The sequence below is a fragment of the Clarias gariepinus genome, chromosome 9, assembly GCF_024256425.1.
Source record: "Clarias gariepinus isolate MV-2021 ecotype Netherlands chromosome 9, CGAR_prim_01v2, whole genome shotgun sequence".
In the NCBI taxonomy this organism is placed as follows: domain Eukaryota; kingdom Metazoa; phylum Chordata; class Actinopteri; order Siluriformes; family Clariidae; genus Clarias; species Clarias gariepinus.
In genome coordinates, this window is record NC_071108.1 from 9,688,771 (window position 1) to 9,712,900 (window position 24,130).

At 36.3% G+C, this 24,130-nt stretch overlaps 1 protein-coding gene across 3 annotated transcripts in view; it reads left to right on the plus strand.

Moving 5' to 3' along the window:
* Positions 1-24,130, plus strand: part of cep104 (centrosomal protein 104) — a 41,725-nt gene that overhangs the window by 8,736 nt on the left and 8,859 nt on the right. For 2 of the 3 annotated variants that reach the window (XM_053504699.1, XM_053504698.1), the window contains exons 8-20: positions 1,299-1,454; positions 2,778-2,999; positions 5,306-5,512; positions 5,827-5,994; positions 11,410-11,583; positions 13,654-13,830; positions 18,318-18,521; positions 18,790-18,882; positions 20,082-20,142; positions 20,235-20,307; positions 20,645-20,753; positions 21,680-21,818; positions 22,157-22,233. In XM_053504699.1, the coding sequence (XP_053360674.1) occupies positions 1,299-1,454; positions 2,778-2,999; positions 5,306-5,512; positions 5,827-5,994; positions 11,410-11,583; positions 13,654-13,830; positions 18,318-18,521; positions 18,790-18,882; positions 20,082-20,142; positions 20,235-20,307; positions 20,645-20,753; positions 21,680-21,818; positions 22,157-22,233 (1,860 nt within the window). The remainder of the gene's footprint in view (positions 1-1,298; positions 1,455-2,777; positions 3,000-5,305; positions 5,513-5,826; positions 5,995-11,409; positions 11,584-13,653; positions 13,831-18,317; positions 18,522-18,789; positions 18,883-20,081; positions 20,143-20,234; positions 20,308-20,644; positions 20,754-21,679; positions 21,819-22,156; positions 22,234-24,130) is intronic. The other variant, XM_053504700.1, reaches the window with a different exon arrangement.

The following is a 24,130-nucleotide window of genomic DNA, read 5'->3' on the forward strand; positions in this document are numbered from 1 at the left end:
TCTTAAGAACAAATTGGGGCATTCTTGAGAAAAAATACTTTTTTTTTTTAGAAGGGAAAATCTTGGCGAGACCATGAACTCACGACCAGGCTACAAACGCTTATAAGGCCACCTTAAGAAGACCGTAGGAAATGTTCAAAAATTTGTACGTACAGTGTTAGCAACCAGTCGTATGGGTATTTGTGACTGCTGTTTTATGCTGAAAACACTGTCAGATATAATGGAATAAGTGGTCAAAAGATATATGCAAGCAATTTTACAATAGAGATTATATTAATTTTTATTACTTTCTCCTAAATAAAATGGCAGGAGTGTATCATGGTTGATAAAAGGGGCTGTAATTTCCATGAAGGGACCTAAGTAACTGTAGTGCTTCTATATCACTTCTTCAAAATTTGAGGTTGGGATTTGTTCTAGCCTTAAAGCTGATATGGTTAATCTGTCTGTTTCTTAAAATTAAATTGCCCCAAATCACAACAAATCCATTTTGATAAATCCTCTTAACCACACAAGAGGCTGCTCTGCCAACATAAAAATTTCTTGTGCCTCCAGATGAGACTGCTCAGCTTTCGTTTTCTCAGGTTTTTTTTTTTTTTTTTTTTTTTACAATATTTCAAAATAAGATGGTACAATTTGATTATAGCCAGGTCTTTGTAGTCCAAGAATTATCTGTAAAATCTGATTTTATTTTTTCTACATTTACTAAGATATATATTGTTAAAACAAAATGGTATTCAACCGACACAACCGAGGTTTGTTTGTTAACCTGATTGTGTGCTTTCTGTGCCACATTAGGTTATCTGCATGGTCACAGGACACACCTGTGTGCCTAGCATTCTTCTAAGGGTGTGTTATGTCACACACAAATGCTATATGTTGACTCTTTAAATGAGCTAGGTTGTGTGCTGGCTGTGAGCCCCTTGATGCTGTGATTGGGACAGCTCATACCCTGTTCTAGCACAAGTCAATACAGTCTTATGTCTGAAGATGTTTTATATTTGTCTATGACAAATATTTAAAAGCCTGATTTAAGTACTGTGCATTTTCTTATATCCAAAACATATTTTAAAGAATGTCAGGAGTGTAAATGTTTTATGAAGCTTGTAAATATGAGATGTCTTTAATGCAGGTTGGTCCCTGCATAACGACATATTTGTGATTGTATACGCATGAGGTTTTCATTACAGATATTGAATGTAAATTTAGAGAAAGGGGGAAAAAAAGAGAAAGCCTGCTATAACTTGTTGTGCTGAAACATTTGAGCGGTGTTGTACGTGTGTATCTTTTCTCTGGTGTAGGTAGGGGAGTGTTTGGGCAGGTATGATGTGGAGAAGCATAGTGCTATAGAAAGGGAGGACTATGACACAGCCAAGCAGAAGAAAGAGCAGATGGAGGCCTACAGGCTTAAAGTCTACCAGCAACTAGAGTTGCATGAACTGCTTGATATGAGCCAGGTAAGGCTTACTACAGAGTAATCAATCCAAGCATCAGTCCGTCAGTTTCTCATTACATCTATTTTTTTTTTCTTCATCTGCACATTTTTTTTATCCATTATCTTCCCTATTCATTCACCTACAATCACTGGGCAATATATCAACATTTATTTAACATGCATGGGTGGCGCGCTATGTCATGATTTGTCACAAATTTTCCTTGACACAACAATCTTGAAAATCTTCATATTGTTACATGACAATTGGCCAGTTTCATTTGTCTGTTTGTTTATTTTACTACCTTAACAAAGTAAAAGAAAGACAGGCTATATATAGGTGAGGGATATTTTAAGCCAACATATTTTTTCTGGGTGTATTAATAGTTTTGTTAGGACTTTTATAACACTTGGCAACTCCATAGTTACTGCCAATTGTAAGTAGCAGATTGAGTTTCTTTCCATTCAACTAAACATAACATTGTCCTTTTTTAAATGTGGCATTGCTGTTTTTATTTAATTCGATGTCATGATATTTATTTACGCCATGTCTTTCTGTGTGTTCTCTCAATAGTACAATGTTTATTTAAGTCCGGTGGCTATTATTCTTTACTCCTTCATAGAAAGGACATGACGTTTGTGTCTATTAAACATAAAAGGCTGGAAAAATATTTAGCTTTGTAGTTCAGTACCACAGGTTTGCGTGCTTCACTGCTTAGCAGAAGGAGTTCCTCTTTTGTACTCCTTTCTTGAAAGACTGCTCATTGCATATTACTGTAAAGCTTTCAGTGGTGATGATTGAAGCCTTTAAATAAAAGAGTGTTTTAGTTAGCACACATGTATACGTGTTCATTTTACATTTGTTTAACATGCATGGGTGGCGCGCCATGTCATGATCTGTCGCATATTTGCCTTGACACGAAAATCTTCTTGACTCGAAAATCTTGAAAATATATTGTTACATGACAATCGGCCAGTTTCGTTGGTCTGTTTTGTTTATTTTACTAGCTTAAAAAAGTAGACTATGTATAGGTGAGGGATATTTTTAATATCTACTATTATGACCCATAAAATCACAAAATGTGTAATCTTTCCCAAATCGTTGTGGCTTGCTGAAAATAACTGATTTAATGATTTAAGCTAATAAGTCAATGTACGGAAATTAAGTATTGTACAAGACAAACAATGCAGTCTGATTTTAAGGATTATTTTTTTTTACATACATTAAAGGACCAGTAATAATGTGCATGCAAATTAGTGAGTGTACACTTAATGATACATAATTAAGAGTACTCCATTCATGTCATAATTCCATGTTAACACTAGGTTTTAACTCTCATCATTGCAGATTCATAGAATTACAGAAAATGTGTCCGACTTCAATATTCCCTCCTCAAGTGTTCAAGTGTTTAAGCATTCTGTGTCTCCATCTGAAATAACAAAGAAGAAGAACCATAAGCAAATTTTAATGGAGGACGAGCAGATTACACCTAAACCAGTGAGCCCTGAACACACGAGTGCAGCAATACCACATATGCCACATACGCTGCCTCAGTTTCCAAAGATTGACGTAAGTCACATCCACTTTTTTGACTGACTGTACAGAATACTCCGTCTTTTTTTCTTTTCTTTTAGATAAAATATATATGCATAGATACATACATATATACCTTATGTGTATATACCATGTGTGACAAAGACTGGATGTAATATGAGACTGAGTATGGGCACACAAAAGAAAGCAATGAGACAAAAACAAAAATCATGTATGTGATGATGTGTATCCATATATATCATATATCATACAGTATGTGCTTATATAACATATACACATGATTTTTACCTTTTTGTTTCAACGCTGTTTTGTGCCCCTACTCAGTCTCATATTACACCCTGTCTGTGTCACACAGGGTGTGTGCATAATAGAAACATCTTCATTTTGTTAGAGTGAATCTAGAACTAAAAGTATTATTGTCACTTCACAACACAGAACACTAATTAATTTTTATCTAAGAATAGGTGAAGATTCTCAGTCATCCAGATGATGTTGTCTGGAAGTTGTCATGTCAACTTGATTTCTTGTTAGTTCAGTACAAACATTCACTACTCATCCAAGTAGCTTGTTTCTTGTATCTAAGTCCTCCAAGGTCAAAGGATCCTCCCCTATCTAAAATGGCTTGTTATGTGAACAATGGAGAAGGTGAGACAATAGAGAAAGAGATTAGAGAGATTTGTTAAGGTATAATGATCTGAAAGTGTAGGCAGAGTCCTTAAGTGAAGAGCGCTGCCTTCAGATGGTTGTGTTCTTTCTGTTTAGCTTTAGTGAAGGTAGGATGTTCTCTGCCCTGTGGTGCAGTGTCCTGATGTCACTTTAATTTGTGATGCAGTGGGTGGTGGGGGTCAAACCGCAAGTATATATCTGTGTGTGTGGCTTTCCCATAGTCTTCTAATTGTCCATCTTTCCCAATGAGAACTGCACAGTCCAGGGAGGCAACAGGACCCTGCACTACAGGTCAGATAACCTCACTAATTCTAATTAAACTTAACAGAAAGAACACAAGCCTCAAGGCTTGAGCGAGCCTTGAACAAAATAGCTTCCAGATCCAAAAGAAGAATGATTGAGAGACCTGAGACCCAGACACAACAAAAAATTTTCATCATTCGTATCTGGTTGGAGTTTTTTGAAAATTTTAAAAAGCACAACATACCAGTGAACCTTAAACAAACCAACACACTAAGACTCGTCCACAGCAAAGACTGCACACCAAAACATAAGAAGAGCAATATAATAAATGCGGTTCAGTACAGTGAAGAGTGTTCGTAGCTCTACATTTGGGAGACAAAACAACCTCTTCATAAAAGGATGTATAAACACAGAAGGTACAAAAACCTCAGGACCAGAATAAACAGTATACCTTAACCTGAACAGGTGAACAGAGGACACACAATTGAGGATGAAAATGGATGAATTTTTGACAGAGAGGATAGATGGTCTGAGAGGGGGGGTGAAAGAAGAATCTATGTGCAGGTGAAAAATCCTTTTCTCAACAGAGCTGGAGGTCTTCGACACAACCAGTCTCCTATTTTTTGCTGCTTTTTTATTTATCACAAGGAAGATGAACAACTCTTCACATGTCCACCAAAAAAGCCACACTTAAGGACTCCTCTTACGCTTTCGGGTTATTACACCTTAACGACTCTCTCTAATCTCTTTCTCTCTCTCTCTCTCTCTATTGTCTTCCTAACAGCTCTCTTCCCTCTACTCGGTTACCGACCCTACCTCCTATTCACACATTGTTTACGTAACAAGCCTTTTCAGATCGGGAGGATCCTTTGACCTTGAAGGACTTAAATACGATGAATTTACAATACCTTAGACTGAAGAAGCTACTTGGATGAGTAGTGAAATGTTTTTACTGAACTAAGAGGAGGTCTAGACATACCTTAACTTCCAGATAACTGATAATTGGAAAAATGGCATGTTATCACATGACTAAATTAAGTCCTGAAGATATGTCTTGTATATGTGGTCTGCTTTCATTAACTGCGTCTGCTAGGATAAAATGTCTGTATGGATGAAGTTTCACCATACTGACATTCCCCCACTTGCAGCCTTTTTGTTTATTGTAAAGTGTAAATTATGAGAAGCATCCATCATACACATCGTACACACAAACACATTGAGTAAACTTAAAGAATACAGAAGCAATAGTGTATTTGAGGTAAATTATTAGTATAAACCCATGATTAAGAGCTGCTGTTTACAGTAAAAGAATCAACACTTTATCAAATTTGGAAATCTGTGGTATAACAGAAATATACCTGTGAAGTGTATGATTATTTTATTTTGTTTGTATATTTGTACATGCATGTTAGGTCAGCTCCTTGCCGTATGATGAGAGGCCTCTTCCAGCTTTGAGGAAGCGTTGGGAGAGTCAGCTGCAACCTCAGGCGGAACAGTTGCTTTCCCCGTTGGGTCCAAGTAGCCCATGCAGTCCTGGAGTCACTGAAGAACCAGAGCCCTTGTCAGAGAAAGCCCAGAGAGAAGCTGTCCTGCCTATAGAGGTCTACGGAGAAAGTCTGGTAAGCAAACCTTTCGATCCAGTAAAACTAAAACTTATAAATAATCTAAAAAGTCTAAAAAAGCTTTTAAGTTTTTATTGGAAAAAAAAAAGATTCTGTTCATTGCATTATATATTGTTTTGCTCCACATTCTGCATTTAAATAGACTGATTTAAAGACACTGAAGAATAGCAGTATTACTGTTTCTCCTTTTATGGTAAATAAGGTTAATAGTCACGTTGCTTTTCTGCTGGCTCCAGCTCATCCAGAACTGGATTATGTTGTAATGTTGCGAGAATTCCTTCTACTAATTTTTGGCATCTTCCTCTCCACAGGTGGCTGGGGCGTACTCAAAGACGTGGTCCTACAGGGAAGATTCTTTACTGGCAGTGTACAAGAAACTAGTGGAGGTGTCACCTGGAATTCCTAAAGCTGAACTGACGAACATGATGAGAGCAGCATTGTTCCTCTGCAGGAAAGCACTTACTGATAAAGTGTCATCTGTGAGTCTGCTCTCAGTATATCTCTGTTGTCCTTTCAAACTGGGTGTGTCTTCTGTGAGTGACAGTCTTTAGTCTGTGAGTGACAGATATTTATTGTTTTGAAACAGGTAAATAAAAAAAGCCCAATACAAAATCAAAATATTTTGTTAAACGTTTAAGAAAATAAATGTTACTGATAGGGTAAAAGGTCTTCCAGTCATGTAAGTTTATGTAAATGTTAGTATGTTTATTTTTCAATAAATAATCATCTGATTATAGCGAGTGTTAGTAATTGGAAAATACAACCTCAGATGGACCACAGCATATAACTTTTTTCACCATGCATTTATTAACAAAAATTAAACATAGGCAATACTAAGTGCAATACTAATACCTGGTGCTTCTGAACATCAGCCGTTGATTAACTGATCATCAGCAGGTGTGTAAACCTCTATAAAAGCAGGTATTTTGGTCCCACTACATTCGCCCCTGGTCAGATCGTGCAATCCTCAGAGAAATGCAAAAAGAACCCCAAGAGCTATATCTCAGACCCTAAAGGCTTAAATGAGCATGCAAAATGGTACAGTACATGGCAGCACAATTAAAAGACTGCTGGATAAATATGGTTTGTGTGGAAGTGTTGCCAGGAGAAAGCCTCTTCTGTCTAAAAAGAACATAGAAGCATGACTGAGGTTTGCAAACCACAAGACTTCTGGAACAGTGGACTATGGACAGAGGAGACCAAAGTGTAGTTGCTTGGCCTTAATGAGTGTCATGTTTGGCGAAAACCAAACAGCATTTAAGCAGAAACACCTCATACCCACCGTCAAGGACAGCAGGGAAAGGGATTTGGGTTTGTTTTGCAGCCACAGGGCACTTTGTGGTTCTTGAGTTGGCAATTAATTTATTTGTATACAAGATTGTTCTAGAGGCAAGTGCTAGGCCATTTGTCTGACAGCTTAAACTTGGTCGAAACTGGGTCATGCAACAGGGCAATGATCTGAAGCCTAGTCAAAGAGCGATGTGCATAAGCGAATGCTCAAAAACCTTAGTGAACTTGATCAGTGTTTTAGGGAAGAATGGACCAAAATGATGTGAGAGACTGATAAAGTCATACAGGAAATGATACGTCAATCATTCTGCTGATAAAGGTATTGCGCTTAGTATTGTGCACATGTTTTTTTTTCTCTTTTTGGCTTTGTGTTAAATAAATAATGGCACAGTGAAAAAAGTTATATGTTGTTGTTTGTCTGAGGTTGTACTTGCCTAGTACTAAGACCTCAGATGATTTTTTTAATTATGCTTTTGCGCATGTATTTAAAAGCAATGTTTTCCAGATTTGTTTTGAAACTTGGCACTTTCCATCATACATAAACAAAAGTAACGTTCTTTCCTCTGATTATCAGTTCTGTTTGTTTTCCCAGCGTCACCACCCACAGCAGGTGCATTATAAACGAGGATAAAAGAATTGCAGCACAATAGTTTTCCAGTAATGGAAATTATATCTATTGGTCTAAGGTACCACAGTGAGAATATCATATTTAAAGCAGGTAACCACTATAGTGATTTGAAATATTTGAAGAATCAGATTATGGCTTATTGTATCTTTAGACACTGACTTTGAAATAGCATCATAGTTTTGTGAACAATGGTGACCATATGATAGTATTTTATACAGAGACCATTGTTATATAGTCATATTGTGCTAATGGGAAGGGCTGTGTTAGCCTGGACAACCTGGAGAGGGTTCACATTCATGCACAGGTTACCAGGTAACTTCTTGGAGCCGCTTGTCTGTAATTAACTAGTTCATAATGGTTCAGGCTAAAAGCATATAATTAACTGACCTTATGAATGCCTCAATGCCTTAAACAATGGGGGTTCCGCAGTGCTCCTTTTCTTTCTGGCCTCATAGCTAGCCAAACTCTTTAAAGAAAGTTGTATTGTTTGTTTTTTGTCTCTTTCATTTGCTCTTTCTGGGGTATTAAGTGAGGGTTCACACATTAGACTCTTTTGGAGGCATGACTGACGATTGTGCTTCACCAAGTGCTATTTCCTGCTAACTTCTGAAAGGTTGCGGTAAATTTATAAGCTTTGAGCTTTTGAGCATGACATGCACTTTAAGCATATGCAGGGATTTGCCACTATCAAGCAAATCCCTGCAGGAACGCTAGTAATAGGAAACGGTCACTGCATGGGGTCTCCTCTGCAGAGCTCATTTGGCAGCAGGCCCAAAGACCAACCCAGTCACAATGAGCAGATTATACATGGTTGACTTACATCTGTACGGTGAGTGATGGGTAACAAGGCTAGCACACCACCAATGGAGCCCAACTCAAGTTACCAGCCACAGAGCTGAGAGTGTTTTCAGAAAATATGAAAATTGCATGCACACCAGCTGAAGAGACAATAGGAGACGATAGTCTGTCAGCTGGTCACCTGCAGCTCCAGTCGTATTTACAAGCTGTTACTCAGATAGCTCCATACAGGTGTATGATGTCAGGTATGTGGCCAAAACAAAAAAGAAGAAAGGGGAAACATAGCTATATGACATATGGCTGCTTTGTGACTTTGTTTGAACCCCTAGTGGTGAAAACGAAATGTTGTTAAATTGACATGTATTTATAGTTCACACAATGTCGATTCATTCCGCTGCCTTGGGTTTAATGGCCAAACTAAGTATATTATTTCACTAATTAGTTAAAAAGAAAGTTCATTTTAAACACAGTAATTGAACACAGAATTTAAATTGAACATCAACTATTGATGTATTAAGGAGAAAAAAGATTCATAATTCTTTCATTCAATTACATATACACCGATCAGCCATAATATTAAAACCATTAGCATTAAAATCATCTAGGTTTTAGGTTCCCCCTTGTGCCATTATGGTGTGTCTCCACCGGACCTCTGGGGGTGCGCTGTGGTGTCTGACACCGGGATGTTAGCGGCGGATCCTTTGGATGCTGTGGATTTGGCACATCCCACAGATGCTCAGTTGGTTTAAGCTCTGGGGAATCTGGAGCAACCTTGAACTCTTTTGTCCAAACATAGACTGAGATACTTTAGTAGGTGTTTTGATACCTTCCTTTTGTGGCCAGCATTGATGTTTTTCAGTGGTCTCCCTCGGCATAGATGGCCCCTGGGTGCCCATGATCCTGTCACCTGTTACATAATTGATAATCAATCTTATTCATCTGTTATTCGACCTGTTAGTTTTATTGAACTTTTTAAAATGGCAAATAGGCTAGCAAAAGCGCATAATTTTTGAAAGGTGCTATAGAAAAAAACAACAACATTGCATTAATGTCAAGTAAGTCGAGAAGAGGATTGTTGTGATTTGTTCTTGAGGGTTGTTAAGGAAATTGTCAACCCAGTGTCAGATATTCTGCTGGTCGAGGAAGTATTTGCCAAGTCAGAGTTTGCAAAACACTTTGTACATACCATGTTTCTGTTTCCAGACAGCCACAATAGACTGCTAACACAATATCACAAAAAGACGAATGCTTTTTTTTTGTTTGTTTGTTTTTTGCATAGACATTCAGACACAGGTGTCTACTGACGCTGGACTTGTCTCTTTATTCTTTTGTGATATGTGAAACCAAACAAATCCATTTACTTGCATAAGAAGATATATAATGCCATCCTCTACGTCAGGCTGGGATTTTTTCAGAACAGATTTTGCATTAAAGCAACTTTTAGCTGCTCTATGTTTATACTAGAAGATTTATAACATTAACATGTATATAGAGATTTATAACATTAACATAATCTTTTTATGTTATATGGCTTTCACATCTCTTGTTTAATTTATTACTGAATGAAAACATTATATTTTATATACATTATATTACTAAAGAAGTAAATACCAAGTCATAATAATATTTAATTTGTAACTAGAAATATAAGCATATTTATGTTTTAATATAGTAAAAATATATTAAAAAGGCAATGCAGCTTTTGTTAAAAAAAGGGGGGGGGGGTTATCAATGAACAAGTACTGATTGAGCCCCAATCCCACCCTCTAGCTCTTCTCTCAAATTTCAGCCAGGTTTTACATGTTTGTGGTGCCTTTATCCAGCTGTCATGTGCCTGATTAATCTTCTATGGTGGTATTCTGGTATGTGATCCCCTACAGCTCCAGCTCTTTTCAGGGGTTCATTCATAAACTCCTAAAAATGTCAGCTCTGAGCAACTGAACAATGCAGGCCCAGTGTTGGAGACATTCCCAATCCCCTTTCCCTCAGGCCATTTAGTAAAACAAACAGCACAGACCCTAACAATCAGTTGCTGTAGCTGCTGTTAATGACATCTCTGAGCTGTGGTGTCTACTAAAACACTCATTCTAAAAACTGAAATCACACCTGAAAATCTGATTTTCAAAGCAGTTCAACTAAGGTGTGTAAAATAATAAAACATTACCTTTAGTCAGTCAAAAGTTTGGATGCGCCTTCTAATTCAGTGTTCTATCCTGATTTTTAATTTCTACAATTTAAATTAATGCTGGCGGCATTCAATATCTTCTTTGAATAGTTGATGTTGAGATTGTGTCTGTGAAACATTCATTAACACTTTAATCTGAGGTGCTCTTAATTGGTAATTTCTGAGGCCAGAAACTCTAAATGAACTTCTCCTCTGCAGTAGCGGTAAATCTTGGTTCTTATTTCCTGGGAAGGTCTCCATGAGAGCCAGTTTCATCATGGTGCTTAATGTTTTTTGCAAATGCACTTGACAACACTGTTCTTGTAAGAACTGTTCTAGAACAGCTGACCTCTCCATCTTGAAATAACAACTGAATTTAGTTGTTGTCCCATATGTATTATTTCTTAGTTTTGAATCTCTAGTAGTATTCCAGAATCTTAAAAAAATAAATCACTAAACAAGAACATTGAATTAGAAAGAATGTCCAAACTTTTGACTGGTACTGACACAAAGATTTAAACTTATATAAAAAATGTCTGTGGTCTCTTTATCCCTAAAATCATGTGTATGAAAATGAACCTTTTTAAAAGCGTGTTGGTTATATGGTTATATATGTCACTTTTTATGTTATAAAATTAAAATTATGTTAATACTTGCAGTTAATCTTATGTGAACCGTTATCACTGATCAATGTTTATATTAACTATAGTGTTGATGAAACATGTTCTGTGCTTATAGGCTTTCACTTAAATTCAGAATATTGAATTTTATTCTTCAATTTAGGTTCCATTTATGAAAATAATATATATAATATATTTGTGTGTGAATGTAATACACATTTTGTAGCAGTGTTCATTTTACCATCCTCTATCACAATGTCTTCCTGTTAATTGATTGTGTATGCTTTTGAAAAAAGGGAAGAAAATAATGTTTTCGTTGTTAACACCATGTTGCTGCTGTTTGTTTTTTTTACTGTATACGTGGCAACAGCAGATTTGGTCTTGTCTTGTGCAGGTATTCCAGTCATCGCTAAAGCTGCTGAGGATGATTCTGAAGGACTTTGTGGTCTCCCACCAGCTGGGAAGATCTGAGCTTAGTTACTGCATAGAGCAAATCTGGGCAAGTCTTCTTTCTCGGACTGGCGAATCTACAGTGAGACTCCGCACACTGGCTATCGCATTTATTCAGGTGAACCTTATACCAGTAACTTGAGTGGCCAAATGTAGTAAAAGATTGTTCAAATGTAATTTAGATTGATTATTTTTTATTATAAATTTAGGTGTTTAGATTCTTGATTTCAAGTTTTAAGCCTTATTTTCTTAGTTATTTATTAATGTAAGACAAATGTGCCTGGACCTTCATAAATCAGACAATAACTATAAAAATAACTATATACTTAAAAATGCCCAGGGCAATAAGATGTTCAAAGCAACAGGAACTGTAATGAACCTGCTGGAAGAGCGAGTTTGTTTTGTCATCAAACGTATTGATGATGGCTAGACAGGCAAGTATTCAAATCTATAATTAGGTGTCACTTCCATGCCTTTAACTATAAATGTAAGTTCCTTAATTTCACTAGGATATGAATATTGGAACTTGGTTTTATGGTTCTATAGACAAAAGTTCTATAGGTTTTATAGACAATAACAGAAGGGTTTCGACAACAAACACTCAAGTGAATTTAACATAATAAAATGGAGGTTTACAATCCCCATTGTTAAGTATAGGAGGAGCTACACTATATGGACAAAATTATTCGGCCAAACCTCTTAATTATTGAATTCTGGTGTTTTAATCAGATACCTTATATCCAGTGAAGGGCAATCTTAATGCTTCATCATGCCAAAACATTTTGGACAATGCTATAATACCAACTATGTGACAACAGTTTGGGAAAGTCCCTTTTCTATTCTAACATGAGTATGCCACAGTGCACAAAGCAAGGACTATAAAGACATTGTTTGATTAGTTCGGTGTGGAAGAACTTGACTGGCCCACACAGCTGCCTGACCTCAACACCACTGATCACCTATCGGATGAACTGCAACAGAGATTGCGAGCCAGACCTTTTCGTCCAACATCAGTGTCTGACCTCATAAAGGCTCTGCAGAATAAATGGGCACGATTTCTCATAGAAACACTCCAAAATCTTGTGGACAGCCTTCCAAGAAGAGTGCAAGCTCTTATACAGTAGCTGCAAAAGGGGGACCAACTCTATATTGAAGTACATGTATTTGGATACAAAGTCATTGCAGGTTTAGCCAAATACTTTCGTCCATATAGTATATGAAGCTTTGGACATGTTTTCCCTCTAAACCCATAGGAACCTTTTTAGAAAGCATGGATTATGGACATTATGAAGCAGCAGGGGATTTTAAATGAAAATCTGGTTACCTCTACCAAGAAGTTACAATTGGGTTGTGGTTGGATCTTCTAGAAGAAAAACAGATATCCAAATTCTCACAAACTGAACCATACTTTTAATAAGATCATCCCAGCCCCATGATCTAAACCCTATTTTGCATCTCTTGCATAAATCTAAAGAGGAAAATCCACAGGAGTAGACCTAAAATGGTGGCGAATTTTGGAAGATGATTGATTGGGTATTAAGGAGTGGGAATATTTCTTGCTCTGTTTTCTATCTTGCCAAAAAATTACAGGGGAAATCTCAATGCTGTTATATTGGCAAAGGAAGGTGGTGCAAAGTCGTTTTGACACACCTTTTTTATATATATATAATAAATGCCTATATCGCCATGTGCATGTAAGTGTTAACAACAAATTCAATAAATTATGATAAATCATAATTTCCCCTACAATCCTGCCTATAATAATATGTTGGACAGTAGACTCCAGATTTACTCACAGTCTGTCTCTGTGTAAAAGCAGCTCTTAGATCATAGTGCTTACTGGACTACCAGAGAAACTCACTAACCAAACCAGCCAATGCAAATCCAGGGTATGAATAGAGCTTTTGTCTTATGCGCTGCCGTCAACCCAAGTAATGATCTCTCATTTGCTCTAAATTATACTGATAGCTGTTCTATAAATGGAAATAAAATAGCATGCCATAAATCGTGTATTTGTACTGACTGAGTTGCTTTAAAACATCATGTGCCTTTTTTTTTATTTTTTATTTTTTTATTAAAACACATTTTTCTGGAATAAAGGTAACTGCTTTATAAATTTCTCTAAATGTCGGTTTGAGAAGAGGATTTTAAAATGCACCTGTGTATGTATACTACTTTCTCTCTGCAGGAGATGGCTGTGTATAAGGAGGTTCGTGCTCTGCAATTCATCCCTGGTGAGCTGGTAAAGCCCATAAAGAGCAGTATGCCTACACGTCTGGCTCTCAGCAGACTCGAACTTCTGGCAAAGCTTGTGGAACAGCTTGGCACCAGTGACTCTGGCTTCACTCTAGACAACGTCATGCGGGTAAAATGCCTCACTTACTTGTTTATCAGTTACAGAAGTCAGTTTACCCTCATCCAAGCCATATCCTAAGTCAATGTGCAACACTGTCTTTCATGACATGTTTTTTTAACACACCTACTCTACTTAAATGTTACCTTACATCCTAAGTACCAAAAGTCAAGTAAGTCCATTCAAATCAACTAGACTTTTTATTGTCATTTCATACATATACAGTTCAGTACACAATGAAATGAAACAAAGTTCCTCCAGGACCAAGGTGCAACATAAATTCACAATATGAATTAACAAAAACTTACTAGCTAAGAACTATATAAAAGACACCATAAAGTGCGTGTGCAAATGTGCAGACAAGAGCAACAACATGACACAATGCAATACTATATCTGCAAATGCACAGGAGATATGCATAAGCGATATGCACAAGCAATTGTATGCAGGAACGATACATTTGCACCATTGTTCAATGCCATCGTTTGTTGCAGTTGATGTTTTCCCACTATGCTACAGAATGTTTATGGAGATGACACTATTGATAAGAGCAGTTTCCATGGAAAGACAAAGAAGAAGTTTAAAGAAGGGGAACCAGCTTTGAAAACATCTCACTGTAGCAAATCATCAATTCCAATAAAGAGGATTTAAAGAGCATTTGCGAGTTGGGTTTGAGGATGGGGCAAATAAATTGCTTGTAATGGGGACTATGTTGAGTAACACCTTTCTGTAGAGGACGAGTTACTCTACCAACATCTGCAGATTTAACTATGTCTGCACTGAATATGTTCCTATAACAGTTAAAAAAAAATTATCTAATCTTTCAGCAATTTGGCTATGACTGCAAGTTATTAGCTGTTCTTAGTTATATTTAATCTTGTGCATTGGCCATGAAAAAGGTTAGTTATTTTTATTAACTGTAGGCTAACAGTCATAAACGACTGTGTACGACTTTCTCACTTTTCCACTTGAAGTTGATCAAGTTGCTTCCTGTCATTTTATTAATAAATAGTAAAGCGTGACTTCCTCAATTACAGTCTTTTGACTGCTTTCTGTGGGGGCAATTTTAAAATAACAGTGTTATTTCCCAGTTTTTGAACTGACAGTATAGACTGCATAAAAGGTGTCCTTACAGAAACATCCTCATATTAATGATTAAACTTTAAAAAAACACTCTTTTGTTTACATAGGTAAGGCATTACAGCAAGCACAGTAACACAAACATGTGTCTTACAAGGTGAGCTACAGTCAAATTTCAGCTGAAGAACAACCAACATTTTAAACCAGTATAGATTAGAATAGACTATTTATTAAAGAATGCCAAGAAATACAATAATTATAAATATATTAATTAATTCCAATAAATTTTAGCTTTACAGCATTTATACACATTATACTTTTCCCAACCAGTGACTTCTTGTCCAAACTGAATCCCAAGTTGCTGTAGCAGGATGTCACAATGCAAGGAAAATTTCTGTTTAGTCCAGTTTGGATGAGAACGTTGTGTCACACCCATGTAATGAGCATAAAACTTACATAGCCTTCGACTGGGGAGATGACTTAACTCTGTGGGCTGCCAATTCTCAACCCCCTTACATATTAGTAGTTTACTGTATGTAAGTGTTTCCAAAGGGCTCGTATTAAATTTCAGCATATTAAAACAGCATTACAAGGGAACAGATTTAGCTCATTAAAAGGCAACACATGGGATAAATCAGCACACACAGATAGGACACATAAGAGTAACTAGTTACATTTTACAATTTCTTCTGCATGTTGGTTTGAAACCAGCTATAGATTCCTTTTCACTGTTTTCACATTTGTAAAGAAAAAATAAAAATAAAAAAATCACATTTTACATGTTTTAAACATTGTTTCTAAAAATAACTACTCAGATTACTTTGCTAGCCTTGGCAACTTTTAAGTTTTTTTAAGTACACTTTCTTGTACCATTGTGCTATACAGTTGTCATTACTTTTAAATTAGTAGGTCTGGTTTCATTTCTATTTCAGTATTATTATTAATATAGTGAAGCTTAAAGCAGTAAGGTTTCCACCATGTGATACTTTTCACAGCAGAGGAGTTTGCTGTTTGCTTCCTGTTTCTTTCTGATAAAAGAAAGAGGGTGAGAATTAATGTTTGTTTTATAATGTAAGTGATAAGAGGAAATGATGTTTCAGGGGCATTTCCTAAAATAAATTAGAAATCAAAAAGCTATGATGCATCATTCATTTATATATATAGGAACTGTGATAGTTATGACTTATTCAGAATTCTGCCTTGTATTGCATCTTTTATTAAAATATGGCATTATTTTCTAAATTATTAATCAAAGCATGCAAGAAAGGGGATCGAGAAGGTGCTTGTGATTTCAGCAGTCTCTCTTTCACATCTACGACAGAAAAACTTTTTGCAAAGGAATGAGCTTGAAACAGAAGAGGTTTTGTGTAACAGAGTGGGTGGTTCCGATGTGCCTGTGTTAGGCTCATAGCCCTGAGTTACGAGGATAAGGCAGTCACTGCTGACATCTGACACATTAAGATGCAATCTTTCAGCAGCTTGTATTCGCCTGTAAGCCATACAAGCACTGACAGAAATTATTTTTGTTTTGTTTTTGCTTTTTCTCAAGCCCTTCTTTTTTTTTAAATCTTTTTCCACATTTTCCATAAATATCCCTCCTTCCACATGTTGCTGGATGCTTTAGTTTGTTTATGCTTTGTTTGTACTACTTTGTGTGCTGATTTTCAAGCACCTTTGTGAGTGTAGGAATGTTTGAAGAGTACACTTCAGGTTTTGCTGAAAGGATAGCTGTTGAATTTTCACACTGGATTGTAATCAGTGCCTTAGCTGCGCTCTGCAGTGACTGGTAGCTTATATTTGGGTGGGGCGGTTTTGTCCTGTTCCAAAAAAAATAAAAAAGTTGGGGATTTGTGTCTCATCCACCTGTAGTCATGTCTCTCACACTGTGTAATAAAATAATTTTACCATATTCTCTGTGTTAGTAAATAAAATAATGCAGTCATGTAGTGCTATGAAAGTTATGTGACAGGTTTTTGGAATGGCATGCACTGAAAATTTTGTAGAGTTATTTATTTCTTCATTTGTTCTACTCAAGCTAAACAAAGCTTGAGTATTAGTAAAGGTGTAGCTTTGGGTTACCAAAAGGGTCAGTGCTAATAAATACTTTCCTCCTGCCACCGGTATCCTGGGAGATGAGCTGCTGCGTTGAGCCGAGACCCGGTTAGGTTTCCTGTAATTAAAATGAGAGGAAGAGAGATACGGTGCTCATGAATAGCATCAGTGTATGGCGAAATTGAAAGTTGAGTCTGGGAACAGGAGACAGAAAGGGAGAGAATAGGACATTTTGAGCTGAGTGGGTACTTCGTGTTTGACTTATTCCATTTTGCCGTGTTTACATGTCTTATTAAAAGTCCATATTGTATATATTGTAATAATCACACAAGAAAAAAAAATCACAGGTCTTAATTAATTAATGTCTAGAAATTTGTAAATTATAAACAGTTTTGTGCCAAAGATGCTTTCAGAATAGTTATGTTTCTGAATATTTAAAAAACACATTTATAACAATGAATAAAACCCCATGCAATGATGTTTTAGGAATATAATTTGCTATGGGAAGGTGTGATGTGTCCTCATGTGAAGCAAAAGTTGATTATTTTCCTATGACAGCACATCCTGCAGTGTTTTAATTCTATTATGCCATTTTGCCAATGATTACAATTTTTACTTAAAGAATGGGCTATTATTATGGGCTGTATTTGCTTTTAAATCAAAGTTTAAAAGTTGCTGCTATAAAAAATTATGGTTCTGCCTTTTGTTTACTTTGAGTTTGTAAGACCAAAACTCACAGCTTGCCATTTTACTAGTTGTTCGTATAGAAAAAAAAGCTAGAACAAGTGTGATAATATTAACCTGTTAATTAAATTATAACCAGAAGTGTTTTCAGAGCTGCTGTTGTAGGAAGTTGTTTAACATTTTCTTACCGGAAAGAATTTAACAGCTCTGTTGTATAAAACAAGTTAATCAGTAAAAACTAAACCAAACCAATCTTTGTTGTAAAAGTCTTTTTCTTTTAACACTACATCAGATCTTTTTGGTATGCAGATGTTTTTTCTTGTTTTTTTTTTTTCTTTTTAATGACCGGTAGGTTGTTGAAAAACTACTGTAGCTATACCTGCCAGCTCTCTTTTGCTTCAGGCAGGTACCAGTGTTCTTCATAATTAGATTAGATTTTATATAGATAGAGAGATAGATGAATAGATGGATTTCAATTTATTATTGTTTGTTCAAGTACATGTACAAAGATAATTAAATGCTGCGGTGTGTTATTACAGGAATATTTTTCTGCTAATTATTTTAGAAAATGAATATTTTTAAAACCACAATTTGCTCTTTTCTACTGATAGCAATGACAAAATGTCGCACCATATTCAGATGTGTTCAGTGATTTATGATTTAAATGTGTTTTTTTTAATGAGTTTCTAACAGGAGCATTGGAGCATTGTGCAGCATCTGTGCGCGAGCTGGCTGTACAGATTGTGCAGATTATGTACCACATCCATGGCCATTCCATACTGCGTTACCTTCCACCAGATGATCCCAGCACTCGCAAAAACATCCTCTACAGACATCTCTTTGACTCCATCGCCAAAATAGATGGAAGACTTCCTCAGTCACAGGTAGTCAGTCAGTCATTATGGTCACCACCCACGAACTGACGACAAAAGGAAATAGACCATGTTTGGTAAAGGCAAAGATGTTTCACTGATGTAACTTCACTGATGTTAAGCAATGTCAGAGAAATTCAAAGAAACTTAGTAATAGACATTGCGTCTAAAATCCTTTTTGGGTTGTAATGGTGTTCATGCCAGCCTGGAGAGTTTGTGTCAAAACCAGTCCAAACTCGATTATATCTTCTTAATCTTTCTCCTCTCTCTTTTTCTTTCTTAGAGGAAGAAAGGAAAGGTGCAGAAAGAGGGAGAGAAAGAGGAGCAAGAAATCAAGAGCCTGCAGGAGCAACTGGCCGTTCTGAGGGAGATGAGTGTAGGTTCATTAGCCATGAATAAAGTCGTTGTCCTTGAAGATCAGTGCTTCATTCCCTCTCAGAAACAGGGATATGATGAGCGCAGCATTGTTATTTATTGCATAAATATTTTTCTAATAACTAATTTTTCTAGTATTTGTGTATCTCAAGGCAAAAATATCCACATTTATTCAAATGTATTGAAACCCATTTTCTAAAATGTTATTATTTATTGCATTTCTTTAAACCAGTGGTTCTCAAACATTTTCTGTCATTCCCCACTTAAGGGGGTGGGCGAATTTTCAAGCCCCACTTGTCAACAAAATGATAACGAAAACGGCCAAGTGTACTATTTATTGAAATATCAATTTCTAAACCAATAAGATCAAATAACACCAAGTTCAAAACAGATAAAATACACATGCAGTTGTTTTAACAGGCGTACTTTGTCACTTATCTAGAGCTTTCTTTCAAAGAAGTCAAATGGCTTATTAACGTGACTGGGGTATGTTGTCTCTAAGTGTCTTCCTACTTTGTTGGGTCTCGTGCTGTCTGCTGCCAGCGGTTTAAGACACAAAACACACACGGGTCTCTCCTCTGCCCTCACCATCCCCACCATGAATCCAAGTGCAACATAGGCTTCATCATAGGCTTTTTGGTTGATTAGGCTGATAGTGCTGAATCACCTACTTTTTTGTGGTCCATGTAACAAATGTATCTATTGAAGTTATTATGCTCACGACATACAGTACGCTACTGACCCGATGCCAGTTTGATTTGAACGCCCCTCCCATATGCTAAATTATATAAATAACAAATACATTTTAATGTCAATTAATTACAATAAAATTATTCTGACCATTGTAGGTTGCAGTTATATAGATTTTGTGATATTAAGAATCTGTGTATAATAACATTTGGCGGCACGGTGGCTTAGTGGTTAGGAGTGTCGCATTGCACCTCCAGGTCTCGGGTTTGATTCCAACGTCGGGTGTGTCTGCATTAAGTTTGCATGTTCTCCCTGTGCTTGGTGGGTTTCCTCTGAGTTCTCTGGTTTCCTCCCACAGTCCAAAGTCATGCAGATTAGGCTAATTGGCGTTCCCAAATTGCCCGTAGTGTGTGAAGGTTGACCAGATGGAAGGTTGGAGCAGTTAGTTTAAAACATTTCTAAATAACACAACCAGTCATTTAAAGAAATCAACATTTATGGTTTCTTAAGGAAAGGGAGAAGGAAAAGAAAAAATCGCCGGAGAGAAAAACTGAGAAGACACATAAACCAGGTGTGTATTATGTGTTATAGATGGTTTGTTACCTCTGTTTTTATCTGTGTGTACAGATTTAAGAGGGGCTTAATGTCTACCTTTCTGAATAGGTGTTAAAAAGGGAACACATTCCATCTCTGCTGATGAAAAAGGGGGCAAATCTATATCAAACTACCTAGACAAGTAAGCACCTGTAAAACAGTCACGGTATTTACTGTGGACTGTAATAATGCTAAAAACCAGGTTGTATGCACGCTACAGGCATCAGTGACATTTTCTACAGCTCTAGTTGTGTTTCTATCTCTTTAATTTTTATCTCAAACTCTCTCATAGTATTTCGTTGTATTTAATTTTAAAAGAAGTTAAATGTGTTGTATAAATTCAATATTATGGTTTTGATAGAGTTCAACTAGATTTGAAGTGAACTATGAATGTTTATTTTTATTTTTTATAAAAATGTAAACTATCTGTTGTTTACGGATTTATAGCATGTGTTGTAATATAGTGGCTTGTTTTGCAGTCTTTGCATATTTTGTGGAGAAAGAGATAAGTCTTTTACGGAAGAGGGTTTGGACCTGCACTACTGGAAACACTGTCCAATGCTGTATCGATGCCTCCAGTGCAGACAGGTATATATCAGTAAGAAACTTACACATTCAGATCCACACAACTGGATTAAATTGACCTGCCATATTCAAATCAGAATTTGATGAATGAATCTCTGAGTTTATGCCCACAGGAATAATTGTCCCTGTTGAGTGGAAAGAAAGACATAATTTTCTTCCCTGTCATTTGGGGAACACTTAACAATCCGGGAAAAAAAAAACTACTGCGCATGTGGAGGAATGCTTAGAATCAGATAGGACTCATATGTCTTAAGAATTTAATCACGATATGAAAGAATGAAATAAACTGGAAGTACAAGGAAAACATCAAGAGGGATGTAGATGATAGACCTATTATATAGGTCTAATATATGTGAATGTATCCACTGACATCTGCAAGGGTTAAGTTTAAACTGATTTAATAAAAGCAAAGTTTCATTTAGTGACAACTAAATTTCCTTCCTATTTTCTTTGTTACTTGGAAAATAAGTAAAAGTGATGCATCATAAGGGTGATGCCTTATACATTGAATGTCATGACTCATTATGTCTGATGGTATTATTTGGTAACATCATAGTGTTCTTAAAAATTTTTTTGGTATGTTTTCCAGTTTGGCTGCAGTTTTCACGGTGTAATGCAGGTCTTTGTTTCTACGCTTCATCTTTGTAATTTTTTTTTGTCAAAATGTCACTTTGTCACTTTGTTATCTGCATTCCAGAACAGTGAGACGTTATCACATACTGATCTTTCTTAGATACTTACTCACATACTTATCCCGCCCTCTGAACCCGCAACTTATCTTTTATCGGTAACAGTTTTTGCCCTAATTGCTTGCTAATTTGAACAACTGAAAATTTGTTTAACATCATTTGCATTTGTTCCATATGCCAAAATGTGTGTACCCACTATGAATTTGATCAAAATTATTATAATGTGTCTGTCTGTCTTAGGTAGTAGAGATTGCAAGCCTAACAGAGCACCTGCTCTCAGAGTGTGAACACAAAGCAGATTTTGCCCAGTGTCCTCATTGTTCTGAGGCCATCATCATAAATAAGCTGACTGAACATGCTCAAAGCACAGCCTGTAATCGTGAGTACTCCCTTCTCAAGTTCTCATGTTATCCCATTTCATATGCCGCTGCTGACACCAGATGTATCTATAAGTAATTCCACATCCACATGAGCATTACAATATGTTCAAGCTGGCTGAAAATATGTAAAAATAAAGCAGGCCTATAGTAGTTTTTCTCTAAATGATATTACGGAAATAGTTTTTTTAAAATCCAATTGCAGTTCTTTGTAAGCACAAGTCCTCATGTACTTCTTATGTAGAAAATATTTACTTTGTTACTCTTAGAGTTTGATGGTGTGTGCTTGTGTTAAGACCGAGAATGACCTTTTGGCATGTGTGTATGTGTTTCTGATCAGCTCTTCCAAATACTGTGGCCAATGGAAACTGTAACCACTGTCCTTTGTGCCATGAGAACTTACCTCCAGGAGAGGAGGTGAGATGCATGCAAGATTAATACTGATCATTTACACATGTACTTTTTCACATAAAGCTGTTGACAGTTTCATGCGTAACTTTTATGATGTGTGACATAAGAGGTTTTCATAGATGATCACAGAAGCCGCATTACCTTTCATTTCTAATTTTATGTTCTGTATTTGCATTTATTTGTTTGGCACATTCTTTCATCCAAAGTGACTTACAAATGAAATGGAACTTGAGTAGTTAAAGAATATTTTTAAAAAGACAACATTGACAACAGGAATATTAAACAGTCAGAAATATCAGTGAGCGACTTGATTAAAATTTGAAATGCGAACATTTTGGGTAAACTGGCACCTCTACCATCTGTTCCCTTTTTCTCTGCCACATTGTATCTGATGTCTCTAATTACAGACCTGGGGATGGCTTTGGTTAGTAGAGACAGTGTCTCTGTCAGGGACTAAACAGGAATATATGAAGCTAAAATCATGTTTGACATCATATGAGTACAGAATTCTTCTATACAAAAGCTTAACTGTTGTCTTAACCTTTGAACAAGTCTTAACCTGTTTCAAATATTAATATACTGAACTTCTGCACATTTTTACAAATTCTCAATTGGGTTGAAAACAATAGTCATGCACTTCTCAGTTTCTTTTACTTTACTTACCTATCCATAAAATATTTTGTACAGTAAAACAGTGCATTGTATTCTCCTCCAGATTTTATGTATAACATAATAATACTGAATGTCTGGGTCTAATGATCTATGGCTATTCAGTATTTGCATCATCTGTTATAAGATCAGTCAATGGAAGACTACAGAAGCTCCATCAGCTCTTGACACACTATCTAATTTCATTAATCATTTTAAGCAATTAAATTTTTGTTGTGTCAAACAAAAATCTGTAAAAAACGACCTCACACAAAGTTACCATAACAAATGGGTCAAATAGATTGCTTAGTACCTGTTAGCCTCTTTACAGAAGTTTTTGTAAGTCAGTCAACACAGTACTCTAAAAAGCTAATGATAAAGCCTGAAAACATATGGCCAGTATACAGTCATGGCCAAAAGTGTTGGTGCCCCTGATTTTTTTTTCCAGAAAATCAAGTATTTTTTACAAAAAAGTATTGCATTAACATGTTTCGGTATACACATGTTTATTCCCTTTGTGTGTATTGGAACAAAACAAAAAAGGGGATGAAAAAAGCAAATTTTACATAATATCACACAAAACTCCAAAAACGGGCTGGACACAATTATTTGCACCCTTTTAAAATTGTGGCTAAATAAGATTGTTTTAAGCATGTGATGCTTCTTTAAACTCACCCGGGGTCAAGTAACAGGTGTGGGCAATATAAAAAATACACCTGAAAGCAGATAAAAAGGAGAGAAGTTCACTCTTTCTTTGCATTGTGTCTGTGTGTGCCACACTAAGCATGGACAACATAAAGAGGAAAAGAGAACTGTGTAAGGACTTGAGAACCAAAATTGTGAAAAAATATCAACAATCTCAAGGTTACAAGTCCATCTTCAGAGATCTAGATTTGCCTTTGTTCACTGTGCACAACATTATCAAGACATTTGCAGCCCATGGCACTGTAGCTAATCTCCCTGGGCATGGACGGAAGAGAAAATTGACGAAAGGTTGCAACGCAGGATAGTCCGGATGGTGGATAACCAGCCCAAAACAAGTTCCAAAACTATCTGTCGACATGTCCATGAAATGAAACGCTATGGCAGGAGACCCAGGAGGACCCTATTGCTGACACGGAGACATACAAAAGCAAGCCTAGAGTTTGCCAAAATGTACTTGAGTAAGCCAGAATCCTTCTGGGAAAATGTCTTGTGGACGGATGAGACCAAGATAGAGCTTTTTGGTAAAGCACATTATTCTACTGTTCAAAAA